This window comes from Garra rufa, chromosome 12, assembly GCF_049309525.1.
Source record: "Garra rufa chromosome 12, GarRuf1.0, whole genome shotgun sequence".
Classification (NCBI taxonomy): Eukaryota; Metazoa; Chordata; class Actinopteri; order Cypriniformes; family Cyprinidae; genus Garra; species Garra rufa.
Window position 1 is genome coordinate 39,592,108 of NC_133372.1, and position 25,301 is coordinate 39,617,408.

The 25,301-nt window shown below is 36.1% G+C and overlaps 1 protein-coding gene across 2 annotated transcripts in view; it reads right to left on the reverse strand.

The window, feature by feature from the left end:
- Positions 1 to 72: 72 nt before the first annotated feature.
- gnas (GNAS complex locus) overlaps positions 73 to 25,301 on the reverse strand; it is a 41,207-nt gene continuing 15,978 nt past the window's right edge. Inside the window, exons 1-7 of one of the 2 annotated variants that reach the window (XM_073851429.1) lie at positions 23,095 to 24,404; positions 21,078 to 21,150; positions 19,772 to 19,826; positions 19,566 to 19,685; positions 15,235 to 15,332; positions 295 to 349; positions 73 to 156 (exon numbers count right to left, since the gene is read on the reverse strand). In XM_073851429.1, coding sequence (XP_073707530.1) covers positions 79 to 156; positions 295 to 349; positions 15,235 to 15,332; positions 19,566 to 19,685; positions 19,772 to 19,826; positions 21,078 to 21,150; positions 23,095 to 23,233 — 618 coding nt within the window. In that variant the 5' untranslated portion in view covers positions 23,234 to 24,404 and the 3' untranslated portion in view covers positions 73 to 78. Of the gene's footprint in view, positions 157 to 294; positions 350 to 15,234; positions 15,333 to 19,565; positions 19,686 to 19,771; positions 19,827 to 21,077; positions 21,151 to 23,094; positions 24,405 to 25,301 lie in introns of those variants that run through there. The other variant, XM_073851428.1, reaches the window with a different exon arrangement.

Here is a 25,301-nt window from a genome sequence, read left to right on the forward strand (position 1 = left end):
GTTTTGTGGTCCAGGGTTACATATATGCAAATATCTAAAAGTTCTAAAAAAAGTTTCATGAAGGCCTCGTGGTCAAACTCACTGAAAATTAACTTTATCCACTTGGAATCTTGTCTCGAAGATCCCGGAAGTCAGAACTCTGCATCTGAGCAAGTCCTGAAAGACAGAAGCAACAAAGGGAAGTCACATTTACAATAAGAGAACGACGCCTCTTAAAAACAAAAACAAAAAATATGTAAGCCAAAAATATACGCTTCAATATCAATGTCTGAATCCCATTGTGTTGATACACACCTGATCAGTGGGAGTATAGTCGCCCTGTTTCACAGTGTCGATCCTGTCCAGGAAACTAAAAAGAAAAAGAAATAACATTAACAACTGTCCAGTATGTCTTAACACTTCCTTTTAATTAATAGGGTAAGACTGATTTAGGAGATGCAAATAAACACTGAGTAATGTGATGACAGAGAGCTGGATTTATTCCAAACAAGTCAGGACAAGGAATTAAAGAATGTCGTTACGCACAAGCCAGTGTTTAGTCATTGCCGAACAATCACCTTACATCTGGAAAGCATCCCTAAAAAGGCATTACCATAAGACTACTTTATTTATAAACCACATTGTGCTATTCCGTGACGCCATATCGTCAATCCCTGATAATCATCTGTTGAAAAACTCACGCTCAAAAGTTAATACAAATAAAATATTCGCCACATCTACACAGCCCCAGTGAGCATCGGCTAAACTTTCACACACACACACACACACATTTTCAAATCACCGCACGACACAAGTCAGCCATGGAGGAAAAAAGAAAAATGGCAGCTGACACAATCTGCAGCTGCGGCATCAGCCAGCAGGTGGCGCATGTTTGTGCTGGAGATCAAAGCAGGCAGGGTTCTGAGTCATAGTGATCAGAGAGCGCTCAGTCAGACGCTGCTCTAGTCAATGGATCGGCTCTAGTGGGAGGAAACAGAGAGGGGAAGAGAGGGCAAAACAGAGGGAGGGAGGGGGATCAAGAAACGCTGTCTTAGTCGAGCTGCTATCCGGCGAAAAACGGCTGCAAGATGGTGGGACTGGCTCAAACTCGCCTCCTGGTCCTTTATGCATGCGGCGGAGATCTCTAAGACGCTCATCAGAAATAAGCGTATGGCTGATAACAATCCATGTGCCCAACAAAACACTCCTCTTCTGGAACTGGCTCCATTTTTTATAGATCATCATAAGCATATGATTTATAATGATGGCCATGCTGATATTATAAATCAGAAGACCATATAATATAATACAATATAAAATAATCAACTTGTATTTTATTTTGGTTTGAAGTTTGTTTTTTAATGTTTATAATTACAATTTATAAATATATAAATATTTTATCATCAAAATGCTTCTCATTCAGAACTGGCTACACTTTTATGGAATATCATGGGCATATGATTTATAATAATGTCAATGCTGTTCTATAAATCAGAAGACTTTATAATACAATATATTATAATCAGCTTGTATTTTGAGTTTTAAGCTTGTTTTTTGATGTTAAAATATTAAAATTTATAAAAACATACAAATATTTTATCATCAAAATGCATCAATAGAATATCATAGGCATATGATTTATAATCATATCCATCCTGACATTCAGAAGGCCATATAATACAATATAATATTCTTTCTAGAATACAATACAGTTAGATAGTTAACCCTCAACTTGTATTTATTTTAAAGTTGGTTTTTAATGTTAAAATATTATGGTTTATAAATATGTATTAATAATACATAAATAAACGAGCATAAAACTGCTGAAATATTTATATCTTGCATCAGAATACATAAAATGCTTTTCACTTAAAACTGGCTCAATTTTATTGAATATCATAGGCATATGACTTATAATAATGTCAATCCTGGCATTATAAATCAGAAGACCATATAATACAACATTATACAGTATAATATTCGTTCTATGATACAATAATCTCAACTAGTTGATCTCAACTAATTTTTTTTTTTTTTTTTTGTATTTTATTTTAGTTTTAAGTTTGTTTTTTAATGTTGAAGTATTATGGTTTATAAATGTATATAAAAATGTGACCCTGGACCACAAAACCTGTCATAAGTAGCACGGGTATATTTGTAACAATAGCCAAAAATAGTATAAATGACAGTATAAAAGTACATGGAGTCAAAATGATTGATTTTTCTTGTATGCCAAAAATCTTTAGGATTTTAAGTAAAGATCATGTTCCATTAAGATATTTTGTAAATATCCTACCATAAATATATTAACTTAATTGTTGATTAGTAATATGCATTACTAAGAAATTTATTTAGACAACTTTATAGGCGATTTTCACAATAATTAGTTTTTTTTTATTATTTCTTTTTGCACCCTCAGATTCCAGATAGATGTATCTTGGTCAAATATTGTCCTGTTCTAACAATACACATTAATGGAAAGCTTATTTATTCAGCAGATGATGTATAAATCTCAATAAAAAAAAAAATGGACCCTTATGACTTGTTCTGTGGTACATAAAACTTCTAAATTATATTAATATTTATTATCAGAATACATCAAAATGCTTCTCATTTAGATACACTCATTCAAGTGTATATGAATTGTATTCATTAGTATTTTTGAAATGAACTACTTCATTAACAATTTGTTCTGAATACATTTTAACAATATTAATTATTTTATATAATTCTAATTATACATATATACACATAAATACTAGGGATGAAACTATATCAAAATCTTACGATAAAAGGATAAGATAATGCCTTGATATGAAGTCCACTGTATGGTATTTCTTGTGATATAAAAAAAGAGAGGAAAAAAGACAAATGGAGACTTTTTTGTGCATTTTACAATTAGGTTCTTCTATCTAATGCACTTTGAGAGTTTAAAATTAAGAGCTCCAACCCATGTTTTTAACTAAGTAAACTTAAGTCTTAAAGTTAGGTTAAGTTGTGCTCACACTGGTGTTTTAGGAAGCCAAACAAATTAGAATATAATAATAACAACAATTTTATATTGTGTTTTTTTCCTATGATAGTAATAGATATATATTGTAAAACAATTGCACTGTAAAATAAATTAAAATGAATATATCATAGTATTATTTTTTGCTACTTAATACTTCTTTCCTAATTTCTAAAAACACTAGTTCGCAAGATGATCGGCTGAATGAAGTGCGTGCCTCACTTTAAAATGCACAGCAAAAACAGACTTGATGAAGGGATTTAAACCATATTGTGCTTTTGGCTTTAGTTCTTTGACAGATACTGTGCCAAACATAATGCCCGAAAACACAACTTTAAAAACTTTCCTCTTACAATAAGATCCTATTATTTCATATCGTCATGTGACCACGATAATATCAAGAAAGTTTTACTATTGCGATACCACGATATTGATAACACAGTTACATCCCTAATAAATATGATCTAAAATAAATAGAATTCAGAAGAAATCACTTTAATGAACTAGTTCATTTAAAAAGACCAGTGAATCTCTAATATTCATCTCTAAAAGGAATAAATAAGGAATTGGAATTAGAATTCCTCACAAATGCCTGCAAGAGAGTAACGCCTAAATCAAAGCACGAGGGACTCGGAGAGAAAGCGAGAGAAATCCGCAGGCCGGACGCGCATGTGCATCCCCCCCGTCCAAGTCCAACAGGAATGTGACATACAGGGTTGAAATGTGACAGCAAGGCTGTAGGTCCCACACACAGCGGCATGGGCTGCACTAGTGTGTGTATGTGCATGCATGCAACGCACAGCGGGCCGCACAAATGAAAGTGTGGCACATCACGTGGAAGAGGGGGCATAAACAGAAATAAAACGGAGCAAACAATGAAAGACAGATAGGATAAAATGCAGACAGACAGACGGACGGGGGAGGCTTGCACAGACAGTTGTGTTGTGACCGCAGCCGTTGTCTAACACCATATCTCAATTATTGCCTTTCTTCCTATTAATAGAACGATTCCAACAATAGCCCAGCCCGCTGGTCAGACATAATACAACTCATGCCCCTCTGGGTACAATAGTTGAGAACGCATACAGCCTCCACTGTCGTAATGCCAAGCAGAAGAGACAGCTATAGCTGCGACCGAGTATATTTAGGCCCGCATTCCAAATCCAGCCTCAACTCAAGTGGAATTCTAGAATTCAAACGGCCGCACGGCAGGAAGTTCGTGAAATTCTAGTTGCGTGTCGACGTCTGCCAGCAGTAGCGGAGGTTCTACTTTGGAACGCCGTATAGCACAGACTTTAAAAATGCGCTTGAAAGTATGTGACAGATGTTAGAAGTCTTAAAAGCACACGAGATGGATATTAGCGCTTATGCATATGTATTTTATTTTGAGTTGTTCTAAGCATGCCGTGCAGATATGATTAGGCAGCAACTTCAATAATAATAAAAAAAAATTGTAAAAACACTTCAAGCAGTAAATGGATGGTCTGGCCACACACACACACACACACACACACAACGTATCACATGAGTCATATGACTTGGCCTACACAGAATTTCTGTTCAGCTCCCTTTATTTATTATATAAAAAAGTATGCGGCTCACTCACGCTTAAAGCAAATCACTGCAGTACAAATGCAAGTAAAGTAAGTAAAAGTGCAGAAACAAAGTATATTTAAGACTTTTGATAACACTTTACAATAAGGTTCATTAGTTAACATGAACTAAGAATGACCAATACTTCTACAGCATTTATCAATCTTAGTTAATTTCAGCATTTACTAATGCATTATTAAAATCACTAGTTGTGTTAACATTAGTTAATGCTCTGTGAACTAACATGAACAAACAATCAATGACTGTATTTTTAACTACCATTAACAAAGATTAATAAATAGTGTCAGCTATGTATTGTTCGTTGTTTGTTCATGTTAGTTAATACATTGATGTAAAGTGTTACCAATTTTTTTTATATATCAACTGTCCCTTTAACTTCACGCTCAAAATATAGCCCTGATATGTTGGCCGTTAAGAAAAGCGCAGATTACAGATGGATCTAACAGCTTTATTATTACCTACAATATTGCACCCTTTTAAACACCACCCAAAGCAACTCTATTCATACTTTATTGACTACTATATAATATAGAGGATAATAAAAAACATTATCAGCATGAGTCAAAACCAATTACTACTTTATCATAAAAAATTGCAATGATTAAGATGGTTTTTAATAAATATTGCAGCAAAGAGTATGGTTGGATATAACTGTTTAATTACAATTATCACATACAATATTTAGCTTCTTATTAAATTGCAGTATTTATACCTTTTCTTACTTAAAAGGTAGTTTTCTGACAATGTGATTTTTAAATGAACATTCACTGATGTTATTTGTCAAAATCAAGAAATTTGTTTTTTTAAACATTTTAAACAAAGTTCAAAACCCTGTTAAAAAGTCAAAACAAAAGAAACATTTAGCCATATCTCGTCTCTGTTGCTTTCTTTAAACCAAGTTACAAAAAGTGGCTGTCTATGACTGCGGAGATATTTGTTTGATCCTCAGCACCTTTTTAGTTTACAATCGCATTCTGGACCGAACAGAAGACTGAGAGTTTGAGCCATCTTCTAGGGGAGATGCCGATGGCACCATCTAGTCATTTATTCAGAGGAAAGGTCCAAAATATGATATTTTTGGTGTGTTGCTGTGTTAAGCGGTCACAATGCTAAAAATTATTCAGACGTGCACAAACAAACTTCTACAGCCGATAAAAGATGGCAAACAGTATCCCAAACAAACAAAATCTTTACTGATAATTAACACTTAATTATGAACTATGTATTCAACAATCTTTTATGCAAGTAATGCTATTTAAACAAATGTATTTATTATATATAGAATGTTTTATATAAAAATCAAATAGATTGTAAATATGCAATTGTCTGTCCAAAAAAATAAAATAAAATAATTGGTAACACTTTACAATAAGATTTATTAGTTCACATTAGATACTATATTAGTTAACATGGACTACAAATGAACAATACTATTAATTGTAATTTTAATTACAGCATTTACTAATGCATTATTAATATCACAAGTTGTGCTCATTAACATTAGTTATTGCAATGTAAACTAACCAAAATTGGTAAAACTTTATTTTAGCTGTCCTTGTTACACGTTGCATTTATTTACTATTATAATAACAACTAATTAAGCATAATTACATGCAAGTACCCTAAATCAAACCCTAACCCCTTTTAGTAAATTAATTTTACACTGTAAGAAGTACATCTTAAAAATAAAGTGTAACCAACTTTACAATAAGATTCATTAGTTCACATGAACTAAGAATGAACGATACTTTAACATTTATTAATCTTAATTCATTTTAATTTAAAATCACAAGTTGTGTTTGTTAACATTAGTTAATGCGCTGTGAACTAACATGAACAAACAATGAATGATTGTATTTTTATTAACTAACACTATTTATTGATCTTTAATGTAATAAATATATTGTTTATTGTTAGTTAATACATTAACTAATGTTAACAAATGACACCTTATTGTAAAGTGTTACTTGCTATAACTAATTATGCATAATTACATGCAAGTACCCTAAATCAAACTCTAATCCTAACCCCATATAGTAAGTACATGTAGTTAATTAATATTACTCAGCACTTAAATGTATAATTACATTTCAACAAGGGCAACTTAAAATAAAGTGTAACTAACTTTACAATAAGGTTCACTAGTTCACATTAGTTAACGTGAACTAATCCTTTATAGCATTTATTAATCTTGGTTAATTTTAATTACAGCATTTATGAATGCATTACTAAAATTACAAGTTGTGCTTGTTAACATTAGCTAATTCACTGTGAACTAACATGAACAAACAACTAACATTAACAAGGATAATCCTTATTTTAAAGTGTTAGCAGAAAATATTTAAATATTTCTGCAACTGAACAATTGAGTACTACTATTTATAATTAAAAATTGTAAATATATTTACATTTACAATAGACCACAGCACAGAGCATTCACACCAGAGTAGAAATAAATAAACAGAAATAGTAAACATAAAATAACATTAAAACATAAAATAAAAAAATAAACCAGTTTCTCTTTATAGATTAAAAAAAAGGAAAGCCAAGAAAAAGCATGCAAAGAGAATAAACTATTCACAGAGAGAAGAGTGAGCTGTTGTGCCGACGGTGTATTAGCATGGAAAAGCTGATAATATCCTCATCGCTTACTAATCTGGTTAATGTTACAGCTCATCTAGTTAACAGTAGAGTATTAAGAGTGTGGATTAGGCAGCTTCCGGGGCCAATACGGCAAACACTGTTTAGGCTCAGAGTGAATCGCGTGTGTGTGCGTGGCACGGTACGGTACAGAGAATATCTAACGGCAAGCCTTTCAGAAACAACAAGAGTGGCATTCAACAACAAACGTTTATTGTTTAGAGAAAAAAAAATTGTTGCATTGGTTGTGCTTGCTTTTATTTTATCTTGTGAAGTAATAAATGAAAACGTGACATTGCACGGAATTGGTTCAGCATTTTATGAAATGCAACTTCCAAAAAAAAAAAAAAAAAAAAAAAAAAGACAGCTAACTATATTTATATCTCCAAATATGTTAAATTGTGAATTATTCGATAGCCTCCACCGCATTTTCTCTCTGTTACACGCAAGCGCACACACACTTCTGTAAGTTTGCAACGCCAGAGTAAGGAAGTAGCAGAAACCGGGAGAGAGGGAGCGGTGGAAGAGAAAGAAAAGAGAGAAGGCTGTGTCTGACATTACAGCGGCGCTCCAAAAATAGCTCCCTGGCGCCCTGGCCTCCAGCTCGGTTGTCATAGCGACAGAACCACAGGCGCTATAAATAGACTATCAGCTCCAAATCTTGTGTGACTGGAGAGAGGCCAGAGAGAGGGAGAGACAGACAGAAAGAGAAAGAGTGAGGAGAAAAAGAAAGACAGAGGGAGTGGAGCGTGAGAGGGAGAGAGGGGGAGAGGGAGAGAGAGAGAGAGAGAGAGGGAGGAGGGAGGAGGGAAAGGTGGAGAAGGGCCAGTCAGAAAAGAGGGGAAAGCAAAAAGAGAGAAGGAGAGAAAAAACAGGTCTGGTTTCGCAAAAGAGGGATGGGGAAGAAAAGGGAGAGAGAGACGCTCAGAGAGACAGAAAGAAACATGGCGGATGGTTTAGGAATTTTCTCTCTCCATGCGCTGGGCTAATGTTTACGAACTGCAGGACAAGCAAGAGTGCTACGTCTATCTGGTTTACAAAAAACGGAATATTTGTAGAAAATTGTTTCTTTGAAACAGACAACATTAATGAAACAATTTAGCCTCTGATATGCATGCAAGAAAGAATGCAACTTTTTTTTGTTTCGGAAAACTAGAAATCTTATAAAAAGTGGTAAACTTTTTTGTTCTCAAACTGCACTTAACCCCAGGTTATTGCAAAGATTTTATATATAGGAAAACTGTGCACTCCTATTATTTATGAATGGGAGAAAGTGCAATGCCCAATATGGTGAATAAGCCCCGCCTTCTAAATGAAAGAGCCAATCATTGATTAGTAAAGTCATTACGGTCACTGCAGTTGCCGTTAGAAGCTCCGCTTCCTATAAAAACAGGCAGCGTTCGCAAACTCACGCTCAGGACTGCGCATGCGCATTGGCCTTTGTAATGCTATTTAAAGGTCCACTGAAGTAACTTAAAACATGCAGCATTATTCTTTGTGGTGAGGTAATTTTAACTGAAACAGGAACATATCGCATAGCCCCGCCCACTTCTTTTAAATAGCCAATAGCGTTTCAATTATATCTGCTTGGACCAGAGCCGTTGAGCTCGGTAAAGCCGCATTTTAAGCTCATGACAGCCACGGTCTAATAAATTTAATAGATTCAATATGTAACTCTTACTAAAACAAAATAGTGATTATAATCATGCTGTGTAGTTTAATACATGCACTCGCACATATGTTCTGCTCCGTGCTATCGCGTCTCTGGAACGGAGTCAAAGTCCGGCGCAGACGGTGCACGCTGCCACGGTTTGCGTGACAACTTGAAACCAGACAGCATTTGCCCCAATGGAAAGCAAATTGAGACTGTCTGAATTATTCCCTATCGCCTACATTGCGCACTACATGCCATTCACCATACACAAAACACTAACACTGTGAACAAGTGACTGATCTCAGCCGCAGCTTCAGCGTGTATTTATAGTGTAGGGGGCGGGACGCTAGGGACTCTAGAGAGCATTTGATTGGACAGAACGTTTGATGAGAAGTTGAAGTGCAGCGTGATGTCATCAAAATCGTTGATTCATATTGGCAGAAGTGAGAGACTAAGTTTTGAATGCTCATATCTTGTAAACATGAAATCTGACTTTGATTTGAAGCACACTAGCTTATAGATAACCGTAAGCATTAGAAACAACAATGAGGCAGTTGTTGTCAGATTTCATTAGTGATTTCAAATATAAGGTTTAATTGTAAGCTTGTTTAACCATTTTGAAGAGTTTTATGTTTCATCATTCAAAGAGATAGGAGCTGCACTTGCATGCCTAATAGGGATTTCAAAGATGGCCGAGTGAAATTACTTGCCTTCAAGGGACTTTGGTTATTGTCGTTCTAAACATCGCTTTTTAACCCGAGGTTACGAAACCCTGTTTTGGAGCATGGGTAGCACGGCCTTTGAGGTGTTAACCCCGCATTGTGGTGCCAAACTTGTACGATGTGAAACAAGGTGCGTTCCATTCGACTGTAAGTGGACTGCGAAGTGGACTTCATAGGGTATTCCACCATCTTAAGTGAGATTCCAATTCGAAGGGAGTGAACATGTTTAGTTTGAAAGGCACTTCGAATGGCATAGGGAATAAGGGACCATCGATGCATCACTTCACAGGAAGTGAAAAGGGGAGAGAAAAAATTCACCCAACTGTCTTTGCACACAGCGTCACCAGTTGGAACTAACAATGGAGCAGAGTCATTATAGGAGTTTTTAAAGGCTTTGCAATGGAGCGGTTGCAATAAATGTTATTATTATACAAATTAGAGGATTTAAGTGAAAAAGTGAAAGTGAATGGTTATGGCAACGAATGTTACATTTAAATACTGTATTTGTATGAATAGGGGAAATTAAGTAAAACTGGCAAAAAACAGCTGAGTCTCTGTCATTTTTATTTACCACGGGAGAGTTAAATATAAGGCTGTGTGCGGGAAAGGAAGCGCACAAGATGGGACCACTACAATCTGTTAACAGTCTAAACATATACATTTTGACTATATTTAGTAGATACATAATTGTATATGTATTTAATTAATTAATAACAATATTTGTTTATGTTATATATTATCTGCGAGACCCGGCCGTTGATTTTCTTTGATGATGTTCCAGGGCATTCCAAATGAGCGATTATTGTCAGAGAAGTCCACTTCAACAGATATACCATGCTTAGGGAGTAGGGAGCAGTGAACACTGCGTAGGACCCTGTCAATCAGAACGCACCTACAGAGTGGCGTTAGAATGTTTACGACTAGGTGCTTAGCAACCGGCAACCAATCAGAAATTGAGCAGCATGACTCATGTCACGTTGGTAACAGGAACTGTGCATTGTGTAAACAGTACAGTGTTTGAAAATCCAAAATGTCAATGCAAATTGTTCAAATAATGTGTTTTAGCTTAAAGGATTAGTTCCCTTCCAGAATAAAAATGTCCTGATGATTTACTCACGACCCCATATCATCCAAGTTCATGTCTTTCTTTCTTCAAATCGCAAAAGAAATGAAGGTTTTTGAGGAAAACATTCTAGGATTTTTCGCTATATGGTGGACTTCTATGGTTTCCATTGATTTTAACTTCCATTGGGTTCAACATGATTCCAGCTGAGAAATAAGGGTCTTGGTCTAGCGAAACGATTGGTAATTTTCTAAAAAACAGAATCGATTCCAAAGAGAAACGCGATACATTCGGAAGATCTCAGAATCGATCCACGCATCGATTTATCATCGCAGCCCTAACAAATGCTCGCCTTGCACTAGCTCGACCTGACACATTACAGAATCACGCACACGTGACACAGGCAGAAGTACCATCCCAGTGTTTACAAAGCGAACGTGCAAGGAAATTTAAACGCCCTTTGCGAAATAAGGTAAACCGATGATGTCGGACAATTCTAAAGTTAGTGGAAAAAGTTTGTTTTTTTTCACTCTACCCTACCTTATGAACTGAAGTACATAGTGTAGAGCCCTTTGACGCTGCACTGAAACCGCACTTTAAACCTCAACCCGTTGACTCCCATTGAAGGGAATATATGGGGGGGGGGGAATCTAGGAATGTTTCCCTCAAAAACCCTAACTTCTTTTCAACTGAAGAAAGACAGACATGAACATCTTGGATGACATGGGGGCGAGTAAATTGCCAGGAAATTTTTATTCTGAAAGTGAACTAATCCTTTAATAAGGGGATGTAAGGGGATACTATAAGAACACAAAAGCTATAAAACGTTTTTAAATATTTCTGCTTCTGTTTTTAATAATTACGTAATTATTTATAGTTCCACCCTAAACTGTACGTACATTAGGCATGTGATGGTATCTAATTTTCATTTTATAATTGATAAAGCTTTTATCATGGTATCATCACATATTAATTTTGGTTAGGTATTGTCCTCCTAACAGGTTTTTTTTTTATAACAAAAAGAACTGAGCATTTACAATAAAGCAATACACACACAAAAAAAAAAGTTAAAAAGCAAACAAATGTTTCAAACACATTAAAGTAACACAACAATGGAACAATAAGGTCCCATTAGTTAATGTTAGCCAACAATAACTAACAATGAATAATAGCTACATTTGTCACAGTAATTATTATTCTTTGTTAACGTTAATCAAAAATATAACTGTTCATTATTAGTTAATGTTAGCTCAAGTCCATTACATAATATCAGACAGGGCCTTGTATCATAATGTATTAGTTAATGTTACAATTAACATAAACTAAGATGTATTAGAAGTATTTTTGATTGTTTCTTCATGTTAAATAGTGTTGTGCAACCTTAACGAATGGAGCCTTATTGTAAAAATGAAACCGATCAGTAATAAAGAATCAGACATTTTCAGTCAATATCCAGGGAAAGGTTCAGGAACACAAATTACGATATTTCTGACCCTGCATAGACAGCAATGGTACTACCACATTTAAGGCCAAGAAAGGTTGTAAGAACATCGATAGAATAATCCATTTGACATCAGCGGTTCAACCATAATTTTATGAAGCTACGAGAATACTTTGTGCACAAAGAAAACAAAAATAACGACTTTATTTAACAATTTCTTTAGTTTTCGACACAAATACCACAATGCAACCTTTCAAGTATTTGGTGCTGTGATGAGCACCATTGTGAAAACAAAAATCTGAACGGCTGTTTGAAACCTTTAAATCCATTTAAACATTTAAAGCTGCATTTCTGCTGTTCCTTCAGTGCCATCTGCTGTCAGAGAGTGAAAGTTTATTTTCATTCGTGCGTGCCTCCTTTCATGAGTGTTATTTATTTAAATAGCCACCTTTTAAAGTTTAATATCCATATTAGGCTATATCGCTGCCTAAACTGAAGACCTTTTAACATAAGATGCATGTTAGACCATTTTTAAAAAAAATATTTGCACTTGCTCCTAAATACATTTTACATTTTAGTCGAATGCGCACACTGTCAAACCCTGTTGTTTGTCATTCGAAAGTTGCATATCCGGTCACTGTCAGTAAATGTGCCGTTAGCAAGGAAACCTGCCAAGGAAGACCTACGTGGAGACATTTTTTAACTGACAGGATAATAACGGGTTGCATTCTGCATACTTTCAATCAGTGACAATGACACTGCAAATTTCTAAATAAGGATTTAACCCTGGGTTTAGGAATGATAACCCAAGATACTCTTTACCCAGTGTCAAGTGAGAAAAGCCCTTCTGGAAATAGGCAGTCATAATGAAACAATTCTTTATGTTTATGGAATGCACATCAGTTATGCAACATCTCTGGGTTAAAAAGATTTTATTTTATTTTTTACTTTTTCTGAAACAAATAACCCTAAAGAAACTTTTTTTCCTTTTAACCATGCACACATAAGGTTTACAAAATTATAGACAGCTCCCAGAAAATATTATTTTTTTTTAATATTACACATGATTTAACTGAAAAAAAAAAAGAATAAATAAGTAAAAATAACTAAATGCAACGCAATACTTTGATTTATCAAAACAGGAAGCTTGTAGAAAATATCTTCCATTTTTTCTATATCATACAAATTATTTTTTCTAAAAGCAGCATAACCCTGTAACCCTTTTCTTTTTACTTTGTGTAAAAACCTTAAAGCCTTCTTTCATTATGCTACCGAAATGCAAACAAGCAAGAACATTCCTCTGATTTACAAAAATATAAAAAGCTCCCAGAAATGACTGTCCACATTAAACAGACATGCTTTCTGTAAGAACAGAACCCTAAAGAAAAATGTCTTTGTTTTCGCTATTCAAACACCTCTTGCACACCTGAATGGTTGCAGGCAGGTGCGCTGGATACAGAAAATAATGTACAAGACTGCTGTAGCCCGCAAGAAATCCAACACTTCCTGAGGTAGCAACATTTTGGCCATAAGACCTTTGTCAGGAATTTAAAAAATATTAATGCACTTGATTTGCATTTACAATATGTATACAGGCAGGAACGCAACATTTCTCAGTTTTATGGAAATATAGGACGCATGTAAAAAACAAAGAACGTTTCTTTTCTCTGAATTCACTGAAGAAATAGAAAAAAAAGGAGGAATACAAACATTTCGGTCATGACACCTTGGTCATGAATTTACAAAAAAAATAATAATAATAATCATGCACTTGATTTGCATTTACAAAATGTTAACAGGCTTGAACGCTTTCTCGGGTTCATGGAAACTGAAATATGAAATTGGAAAGTTTATGGAAATATACGAAGCACAAAGCAGCATTTATTCTTTTCTTAATGCACTGAATTTATGCAAACAAAATGCAAAAAGGGAGGAATACAGCATTTCTGCAGTATATGAAAACAGAAAACACTATAACCAAGTAAACATTACTTATTCTTTAGCTTACAAATATACAAACAGCATAACCCTAATGAAAGAATTCTCATTGTTTTTTTCTATCTCAGCCATTTTCTGTCACTGCAGTGACGCTACTAGCAGATGCAGGAAGAACTAGTCAGGAGAGGGAAAAAAAAAGTTGCGGGATGAACAAAAACAAACTGCGATACGTCAGTTTTCCTTTCATGCTTTGCGTAGCCATTCTTGTGTTTGTCTCAATGATAACATTATTGCGCCCACAATACTTCTGTGGCTCGACCGTACAAAGAAACGGAGGTGAATGAAAACACGAACGCATGCACGCACACACACGTTCAATATGGACACCTGGCCATGTGACAGGAAGAGCCTTGAAAACGCTCAGACAGAAAAATGAGCTCATAACAGGACGAGCGCTTGACGACGCTGGTTTCTCGCTGAACGCGCGTACGTGCGTGAGCACGCTCGAAACAGCACTGTCATTCTCCTCCGTCCCTCTTTGCAGGCTGGGAGGTTGGGAGTTGTCCTCCAAACCCTCGCAAGTAGCCACCATTATCACTTCAAGCTCGTTTTTCCTCCTTCAAAACGATAGATGCGTTATTTGCGATACTTGCGGATTGCCTCTCTCAAATCGTCTCCTTCTGCTGCAAGTGAGTGAACCAGCGAGTTAAAAATAGCTCTCTCTCTTTCTCCGCTCTACGTTTACATAAGCGTGCAGCGGGGAGTGGTGAGGGGGGGCCACTTCCGGTCTAAACGGCTCAGGCCAGCGTCTGATCCACAACAAGCACCAGTGACTGTGGGAGAGGACAGGACATACACACACGCGCATATGCGCCACAATGCAGGAAACCTTTCAACGTATACCAACATTCATACCTCCGTGTCTTCTGAAAGCACTCATCAGTCTCTCTTTTTCAAGTTCGGTCACTTCTGCACTCATCGCATTTCTATTTCCCTCCCTCTTGAATGCATAAATCAGTCCCGATACACGCAACGTGCCACGAAAGTCACACAAACAAGTCAAGCGAGTCGAGCGCAACCAATCCGACCAAGAATATTCCAAAACTTTAACGTTCAAATACTAGTCATTCTGCACAAGGCAAACCCAGCATTTAAAAGAAACCAAATACTCACTACTGTGCGCAGTCGATCAGTTGATATTCGTTGGATCTTTCGAAGCAAGCTCTCACCCCTTCATCCTGCCACAGGGTCTTTGTGTGTTCATAAAATTCCTGTTGGGAAGACAAGTGGAAGAGAGGACAAACCCATTAACTAGCTGTCGGAATCCAGGCAAATCTTTTACACCTCTGTAATTTGCCTGCAAATTATTTTTTAAACACACAGACTCTTTAGTGCATACCTAACCTGTATTAAAAATAAAAAATGCCACCACTGATTGGTCCATTACAGATTCTGGACCAATTCGGAATTTGATTTAAGATTTTTGCATGTATGGATACCAGATTCTGATTTGAATTCATCTTTAATATAATGATTTTGATTTCTTAATGGTTGTTTACATTTTTTTATAATGATTCTGAAAGATTGTTAGAAATTTTACATTTCAACAAAACAATAATTGCAAATTGAATAAATTGCATAGAATTACCAGGAGACATAGAATTATCGTTTTTAAAATTAACAATGTAATGTGACTCGTGTCTGTGTATATATTGTAAGGTGCATAATAGGGCTTCCCTCGACTAAAGATTGTTCTGGTCAACTAGTAGTCATTCATTTTATGCATTAGTCAACTATTGTTGCATGTTTATTAATAAACCATATAAATCATAATAATGAGCCTTTAATTGCGCTCAAGCGCATGCAAAAAAGGCTTGAACAGCGCACTGGCAGATATAATAATTATGAATGTGTCTGGGAAAAACAGCAAGGAGACTGCATTAAAGTTTTAAATACTTATTGATAAACTAGTGATTTTTTGTTTGTTTTTTTGCCTTAATATATGAAGTCGGCAACACTGACTCAACATCTCTGATACGCTTGTATGCATGTTTCATGCGGATTACATAATTTGAGAATATTTGTTTTTTATTTGAATTGGTTCATTGGAAAGTAGACATTTCACTCTCTATAGATATATTTTTCATGTCTGTAAGAAGTATACACAGAGTTTCGATGTTCAGAGACCAAGATGGCAGAAAGCACATCCTGTTTGCTTTATTTTACAAAAGTGCAAAGTTTCGTTGTTATTGTGCATACAGACAAATAAACAGATTCAAAAGATGTATTACTTTTATCTGCATGACCAAAAATGACAGAGTATTTTAAGAGCAAGTGACTGCACCAGTGCCTCCATCTGTAATGCATTGAGCGCGCTACTGTTCAGCTTTTTACACTCCACACAAACACTTGAATAGCACACATATTCCTAGGTTAACATTAGATTGAGCTGCCATGTAAAGTTGGTACTACATACATATTTGAGGTCAATGAACGATAGGTGAGCATTTGAATGTCCTGCCCGATGTACTGTATTACCACAAAGACCAGCCGTTAATGATCTGTCCGTCACCACTTCCTGTGGATTTTTTTTTATGCGACTAAGTCACTAATACAATTTTGGTCGACCAAGCCTCTTCTCGTTGACTAACGGTTTGTCGACTATTAAGGGGCAGCCCAAGTTCTTACTACTAAAAAATATTTGATTTCCAACATGAAGGAAGAATCCTGTGTCTGATTTAGGATTAATCTTCAAAGGAAAAAAAATAAATCCAAAATTAACTTTATTTTACAAGCTGTAGAGGACTGTGTGGTATATATTAACATTATACGCATCAAGTCAGCTCTTCTGCTGTCTCCTTTTTTATAACATACATAAACGCCAAACAACGTAAGCGGTTCATGTATAACAAAAGCCACATTTATGGAGTTCAAGACAGAACTAAACGATTCTGACCGCCCACTGCAATCCAGACATGGTGGTGAAGCATGAATGAGCATTTGAAATGAAAAACTTCCAATCTGAGCCAATACAACATGAAGCTGGACACACCTTGCAAAGCTTTTTATATGTGATGCCATGAACCTGAAAATAAAATTATTTTTTTGAATAATTTTACACAAAACATTGATACTTTAAAGTTGATCAGCAATTATAAGCAAAATCAACATCAAGCTAAAAAAATATTAATTTCCTAATATAAATATATTTTAATTATATACACATTTTAAACTCATTTAGAGAATGTGAAATGTAAAGCTGAAGCTGCTGTGAAATGATGATTGGTATTTTAGGAATGTTTACTGTACAAAACTTTTACCGGACGCATCAGTGAACATAAACAACAAGTGCAACACATAAGACAATAGTTTTGAGTAGATAAACACAGTTTGAATCTATAAAAACTTTAGCAGCTAAAACAGCAGCAGAGTTGGTCATTCAAATTCACTATGAATCAGTTTAAATCATGTTTCACAAGATCGATCTGATAAATAAGCTTTTGATTGAACTACTGTTTCCATCATTTAAAGCTGTTTATGGGTGTCCACATCTGGCATTAAATACGACTAATGATTGCGATTAATATTGCTGAGCATTATTATAAGTGACCCTGGACCACAAAACCAGTCATAAGGGTCTTTTTTTTTTAAATAATAATATATGAGCTGAATAAATAAGCTTTCCACTGATGTATGGTTGTTAAAACCAACATACAACTATTTGAAAACCTGGAATGTAAGGGTGCAAAAAAAAAATGTAATTGAGAAAAATATTGAGAAAATCGCCTTTAAAGTTGTGCAAATAAAGTTCTTAGCAATGCCTACTACTACAAAAAAAATTAATTTTAATATATTTACGGTAGGAAATTTACAAAATATCTTCATGGAACATGATCTTTACCTAATAACCTAAAATCAAAATATGATTTTTGGCCTAAAAGTGAAATTTATTTTTTTGCCCCATACATTGCTACTGGTTTTGTGGTGCAGGGTTGCATATAAATTAAAATAACTAATATCAACAGCATGGAAAACAATTCCTTGATTTATTATTTTTATTTTTGGGGGGAAAAACATGTTTGACACCCACTCTAACTGAAAAATAATTATTTCAGAGCAAATTATAGACTTTTATATTTATTATATAAATTTAAATTAACATAGAAATAATTCTATAAATAAAAATTAATATTGAGATGTATGATGAAGAGTTAAAAAAATAGGACATTTTTGCTACTTTGCCCAGCCCTGGCATTCACCATTTTAAGTGAATAGTAATGTTAAAACATGTTTAATGTGTTTTTTTTTATTCATCTTGTCTACATCTGTCTTTCACTCCATTATGCTAATACGCTTTGCCAGTTTCCTCCTAGCTCGATAGCTTAACAGCTACAGAAGGTTTTTTTTTTTGAAAGGAAATATTACAACTCAGCCATGTAACAGTGCTGAAATAGCAGTCGTCTATAAACTTCAATGAATCTTTATATCCTAAAGTGGCATGACTGAGTTATAAATGTCAATAATTGCTTTTGCTTTTTATTTTTGTCTCTCGCTTGCAACACAATCAACCAGTCAGACTGGTTCCCAGCGGGCCCTGGGGCCACCAAGGGAGAGGGAGATAGAGGGAGAGAGAGAGAGAGAGAGAGAGAGGGAGAGAGAGGGTGGGGCAGTATCTTCTTTGTAGTAATGTAAAAACTACAACCACTTCCTGCATTCGATTCCGAAGTTTAACAGTTAACGATCAACTCTGAATCACACAGCTCTCCTGGAGCTTACAGAAAAACTTCCTGCATTAAAGTCATTGTGTGTCTATCCAGTTTTCAGGTGTGAAAAATTCCAACTTGTCGTATTCATAATCATCGAATAATTCTAGCTATGTTTATGTAACTGATGCAGGCAACTATTTAAAACCTTGTCTAAACCAGCAGGTGAGCTCTTCGTGCTCTCTATTTTTAAGTCCATAGGGCCACCAGGTGTAATTAAATCTTAAGCAGGCCCATTGGCGCAGGTCAGGGCGGCTCTCCACTCCCCTTTCCCTAGACACAGAGCACCTGTCTAGGTGATGAGGGAGCAGGGAGGTCCTGGGTGACAAGGTGTGTGGCTCAGGTGAGGCCCTCTTAAGGGAGAGTTTAGAGGTTATTACAAGTAATCAGTCGTAATGAACGCCACACCATTATACCTGAGAGTCACACGTTCACACACCCACATTTCCCTCAGGTGGGGCACTTTTCAATTCACCTATGTGTTGTCCCTAAGCAAAGAATAGCTGCTAATTATAATTGCATAAACCACACAAGGCTCCACGACTGAGGGGAACCATCAAAACACACAGGCCGGACAAAAACATCCACAATTTTTTTTTGAGATGTACATACTACACTTAATCAGTCTTTTTAAGATGTCATGTTTTTTATAACCAAATACGTCGTAATAGTGAGATGGTACACAGACTCTGATCGAAACAAAAACGGGGTGATGGGGTGACAGAATACCTTTATACTCACCGTTGTGAATTCAAAGTCCTTCTGATTGGCTAAATTGAGGATGTAATCAATTCGAAACTTATTTGCAGGACAGGCTAACTGGACTGGAGGTACCAACACGGACATTGCCGTCACTATAGTCTGTAGAGGGAAAAAAGATGATCAGGATTTCAGTGCTTTCACATTATAACATGCATGATTAATAGTCTGGGAGCTTCAACACTCACCTCTATAGCTTCTTTTATATTATTCTTGATGTCTTGAATTTTTTGTTTTTTCTCTCTGTAAAACAATAACACTTGGTTACTTCATTTTCTTGGATCGCTTCATTTTCAGGCAACATGAATGAAATAACTGTAAAGTTTAACTTCAAAATCAAATTTTTATATCACAGTATGAATCGTTTTACGGAAAATCATAGTAATGCGTTACAACATAAAAATTCAACAAATTCAACAAAAAGGTTTTATATTATTTTACAGGGTTGTTTTATAATAATTAAATAACCATGTTTTGAAGTATACATTTGCATAATCCTGTAAATACCTTACAAATAAAAAGTGTATCATCGCAATTAATTACTTTGCACAATTGAGTCATGATTAAGTCTTGTATTACATAAGAACGTAGTTAAAAACAAAAAACAACTTAACACTTGCATTATAAAACTGACAGTTCAACCTATAAATTATAATTGGATGACTATGATTGGATGAAACTTATGGCCGTACATTACACTGAATACTATAATAAATGCATGTATAGGACATTAGATAAAGTAGTCCTGTGTAACACAACATAAATATTGAAAAATGCGCAGCATATACCACCAAGCCCTAGCATTACTAGTTCTTTCCTTTCTTGACTTTTCCTGCTTTTGAATCATTAAATTAGATCTTGTTTTCCAGTTGCTGCAATCACAATCTTTCTATTGACTAAATCATGCAACAATTATTTGCCTTTGTCTTATTTTAGCATTCAAATGTCGAAATTCTGATGGTCTTTCTTTCTGTAACCTCTGTAGTATTTTTAGACACTCTGACCACACTGATCAGGACTAGATTATACTATAGTAAAATTGTAGCAACTTAATCACAAAACTTGTTTCAGATCATTTTATGATGGTAACTACTGCTTATTGAATAAAAGTCAGCTTTTATTATAATGGGAGTTTCAGTGAGCAATATCATGCTACATTAATAAAGAGCACTACAGTTTAATTTACAATAAATACATATACACTAAGGCTATAAATATAACACTCTGGAATGTCCCACTACATCAAGCGAACAACACAATGACATAAAGCTCGCCTTCACCGCAGTGACTTTGGATATCAACATCCTCCCAAACTTTCACTGACTTTCGCTGACATTACAGCACAATGATGTTGCCAACAAAATGGCACGATGAGTGAAAACAGGGTTTGTTTATATTCTATATCATACTTGACTGAAGGCTATGCTTATGGATAGAATAAAAATCTAGTTTGCGTTTGATATAAAAGTCCATATATGTGAAAGCCGTACTTACTCAGCATTGAAGCCATTGACATGTAAAATGCGCATCTGTTTGACTATGGTGCTTTTCCCCGATTCTCCAGCCCCTGAGAGACGAGCAAAAGAAAGATATAAATCACAAGGGATGTGGGAGGAGGGGGGGGTCAGATATCACCTGATTCAACAGGAATAATCAATTAAATTTCACAGTAGCATTTGTTTTTAATGGCAAACTAAACATGCACCTCTAGCAGAAATGTCATGCTAAAATTCTAAAACTGTCTAGAAATTATATTATCATTGCAAACAAGCAGCAGCTGCAAATAAAATCATAACATCACAAACACTAACACAGAATACGTTTATGGAATATCATAACTTGGTCCATTAAATGCCACCAATTTAAGATTTTCAACAGTTGCTTCCATATTTCATGCCTCATGAGATTTCAAAAAGATGCTTCCTACTTTGATTCTAATATTTCAATAAATTATGAACAATATTGTAAACCTCAACTAAAAAGGAACTGGTTAGCGATGCATCAAATCAAATAGTGAAATGCAAAACAAAACGTTAAGGAACTAGAAATGAACTAGAAACAGAATCTAACGTCTCTTAGTTGTCAAACACTGACAAAGCTGAATGATTCTACAATTTCTGCTTAACAGAGCACAGTCGTCTGAGTATCCAAGTGCTAAATATGAAAACAGAGTTAACTTATCCCCTGTAGATGTACTACAGAAGCACCAAAGCACCTCAACTTTAGGCTCTCAGTTTAGATGTATGATGGGAACCTCTTTATCACAACACGTATTCTGTTACCAGGCTCCAATTGTGTCAAATAGGCCTGTTTGCATACAGGAATTCCACTTTTGTGCTCCAATTACACTGGTACACATCCCTAAATCATATATCATTATGACACACTTGAATCATGGGCATCTAGAAATATCCCTTAAACACCAGACATTATGATTTAGAGTGCTTCTTCGCTATGTTGAATACATGGGATTTTGATTTAGAATAGGGCACTTTTAGGCCTGAACAAATAGGCTGTTAGAGAACTGGGTTTTATCAGAGTTAGCATGTCTCTTAAACAGAGACTAAATCAAATCAAACTGAAGTTCAAACAACTTCATGTCGAGCTACGAAAGATTCATGAAATAGAAATGCTTGCGAATTTTATCAGGTTCAACGGAGGTGGTAGACCAATATGTGTGTCTTTTTTATTGGCCAAGCAAATAACTACAATGCCAATGACAACGTAAAGCTGATATAAATGCTAGCGTTTGATGAAAGCAAATAAGACATATACAAATTTATAATTGGTTTTCACCTCAGTCTATTGCTGAACTAAACTACGAATATTTAAGGCATGGAAAAAATGTTAACTGATCTAATCAGTTTGTTTCAAATGTAAAGCACAAAAATATGTATGTGTCATATCTGACCCCTTATCATTTTAGGGATGCCCAAAATCCTAAACCACAAAAAAATAACCATATGAATTCTTGAACACATAAATAAATTTAAAAAAAGAACTAGAACTAGAACTAAACCAAATCTCAATTCAGAAATGTTGGTTATTTCCATCTGTATGTACAGTGATAAGCACACTGCTAATTTAGCAGGATGCAGAAACCACCCTAAACTCCCTGAAAGGCAGCGTAACGTGTTTAGGGCTCAGCCTATGCATAAGTGTATGCTTGTGAGTGCAGGATCTCCATGAGATAGTTGTGAATGACTTATAAAATCATGGGAGGCCAAATATTTACATAATGCAAAACCTATTCAACATAAATCAGATGGGAATGAATGGAGTGATTGAAGCACCACAGGCCTCTCCACCAGCTAAGCCCTAAGGTGTCCACTACTACGGCGCAGGAATCCCAATCGAAACGCGTGTAGAACGCGAACAACCGAATCGAAATCGCCCCCAAAACGCGACGTGTGACAGGGCCCCGGTGACGTCACGCGCGTCAGACAGAGCGTCCAGCAGGAAAAGTATTTGCAGCAGTGACAGAACCTCAGCAGCTTTCAGACCAACCTACCTAACAGTAGTAGTCGATGAGTTGCTCTGTAGATCTGTTTGTCTTTCTGGAGCTGTTTCTCTATCTTTTTGTTAGCTTCTCGCTGGGCCTTCTCCTCATTTCGCTGGTCCTCAGTCTTACTGTTGCCCAAACAACCCATTTTCCCAAAAACCCACGAAAAGTTTTGGGGTGGGGTGGGGTGGGGGGGAGGTGTATCTACCGTATGAATAAATGATCCAAATCCCTTGATTGGCCTCCGATCAGAACACTTTGATGGAAAAGCGGGACATTTATACTCGTATGCACATAACTTCCCCGGATTGAGCTGATAAGGGCAGGGGAGCACAGGGAAATATAAAAGCTATGGGTGACTAGTACTGGCGAGAATAGGTGGTGGTAGTGGTGGTGGTGAAAACACTAGGCCGGCCTACAGACGGCCGAGTCCTGTCGAGCGCTCGCTGCTATAAAATATGAGATTTCTGTGTGTGGATGTGCATCCAGCGAAGCCTTCGACGTTACATGAATGATTTGGGCTCTTCCACGACGGCGATTTAGCAAATTTCCCGTCGCGAATCCATGATCGGTTTCCCGAAATAACGAGCGACTCCTATTAAAATCATGAATAGCTCCACAAAACGCGATTGTTTTCGGGCAGTCGCTGTCGAATCCGTCGGCCGATGCAACGAGACGGGCAGAATGAGATAGAAAGGGTGGCTACAAATTAAAAAAATAAATATTTCCACCAAAATGACGGCATGTGGATCATTCCGCCCTGCGCCGTGGCCGACATGAACCTTTTAACTCCGTTACGAAACGACGTTGTCTGCGTGAAAAATACGGTAGTGCTGCTGAAAAATTCCCCTCAGATTGACACTATTTTCCCTCCTGTTCTGCTTGTGGTGACTGATCGCTTTTTTCTCGGCTTGTCCAAATCAAACGAGGCCCTTCGCCGTCTTCTCCGTTACCGTAATTTGAATTTCTCCTCACATCCGTAGGCTTTGCTTTGACGCGAGCGGCGATCCTTACGGTTCTTTCAACCGCAGATGCAAATGCGACCGATTCCGTCGATATTTTTACCGGTTATCGCAGTCCGAATCCGCTGTCAGGCTACGCTTTGTATCCTTCTTGAATTCGGGTGGTAGATCATGTGCATTTGGAGACGTGAAGATAAATCCGACACCACAACGACAGCGATGGAGTCCCTACGGACGGAGCGCGCTGAATCCCCAATTGTGGCGAATGAAACCTTTTCGAGGGTGTATTTTTAGCGATTATTTCCTTTTCTCACTGAATTGTACATTGAGATAGACAGCGTTGAAGAGATGGGTGGGGCAAACAGCTCTCATTGAACCCTGCTAATCACATGACAGCCCGAAAACGTCAGCAAGCGGCGATTCTGCGGAGCGAGGCGCCCTCTTTGAAGACATGATTCATACGTGATAAAGTTCGCGATTCCAGCCGATCCATCTTTCACTATTGACCATAATCGCTGGTTATATGTAGGACTGTGCGATATCATCTTATGCGTAACCTACAAGTCTCTGAAGCACCTGAAAAAATGCATATACGCTCGTTTTAGATTGGACTGGGACCGAGAGCTGCTTCCGTGAGCCGAGTAATAATTATCATTTAAATCAGTTAATGTTTTTTGAACGTGCATTCTGCATCCGAGGCATATGGAACACAGGACTAAAATATTCTGACCACTGTGGTTCGATTCCCCAAAGAGTGAATCTTTTGAGTCGGTTCTTTGTAATGAATTACCAATATACAGCGCCACTAGTGCAGTTCGATTCTCAAACGAACGACTCGAACGAGTCGGTTCTTTTTAGTGAATCAAAACATTTACGAATCACACAGAGCACGTACTGAAAAAAAAAATGTTTTAGAAAGGTTTGTTTGGTTTTTGTAATAATATCACTTAGTCAGGACCATTTATTGTAGTGCAGTCTGAAAAGTCCTTAAAAAAGTATATTTTATATATATTTTTATATTTGTAGCAATAGCCATTGTATGGGTCAAAATTATAAATTTTCTTTTATGCAAAAAATCATTAGGAGATTAAGTAAAGATCATGTTCCATTAAGATATTTTGTAAATTTCCTACCATAAATATATCAAAACTTAATTTTTAATTAGTATTATGCATTTCTAGAACTTCATTTGAACAACTTTAAAAGCGATTTTCTCAATATTTAGATTTTTTTGCACCCTCAGATTCCAGATTT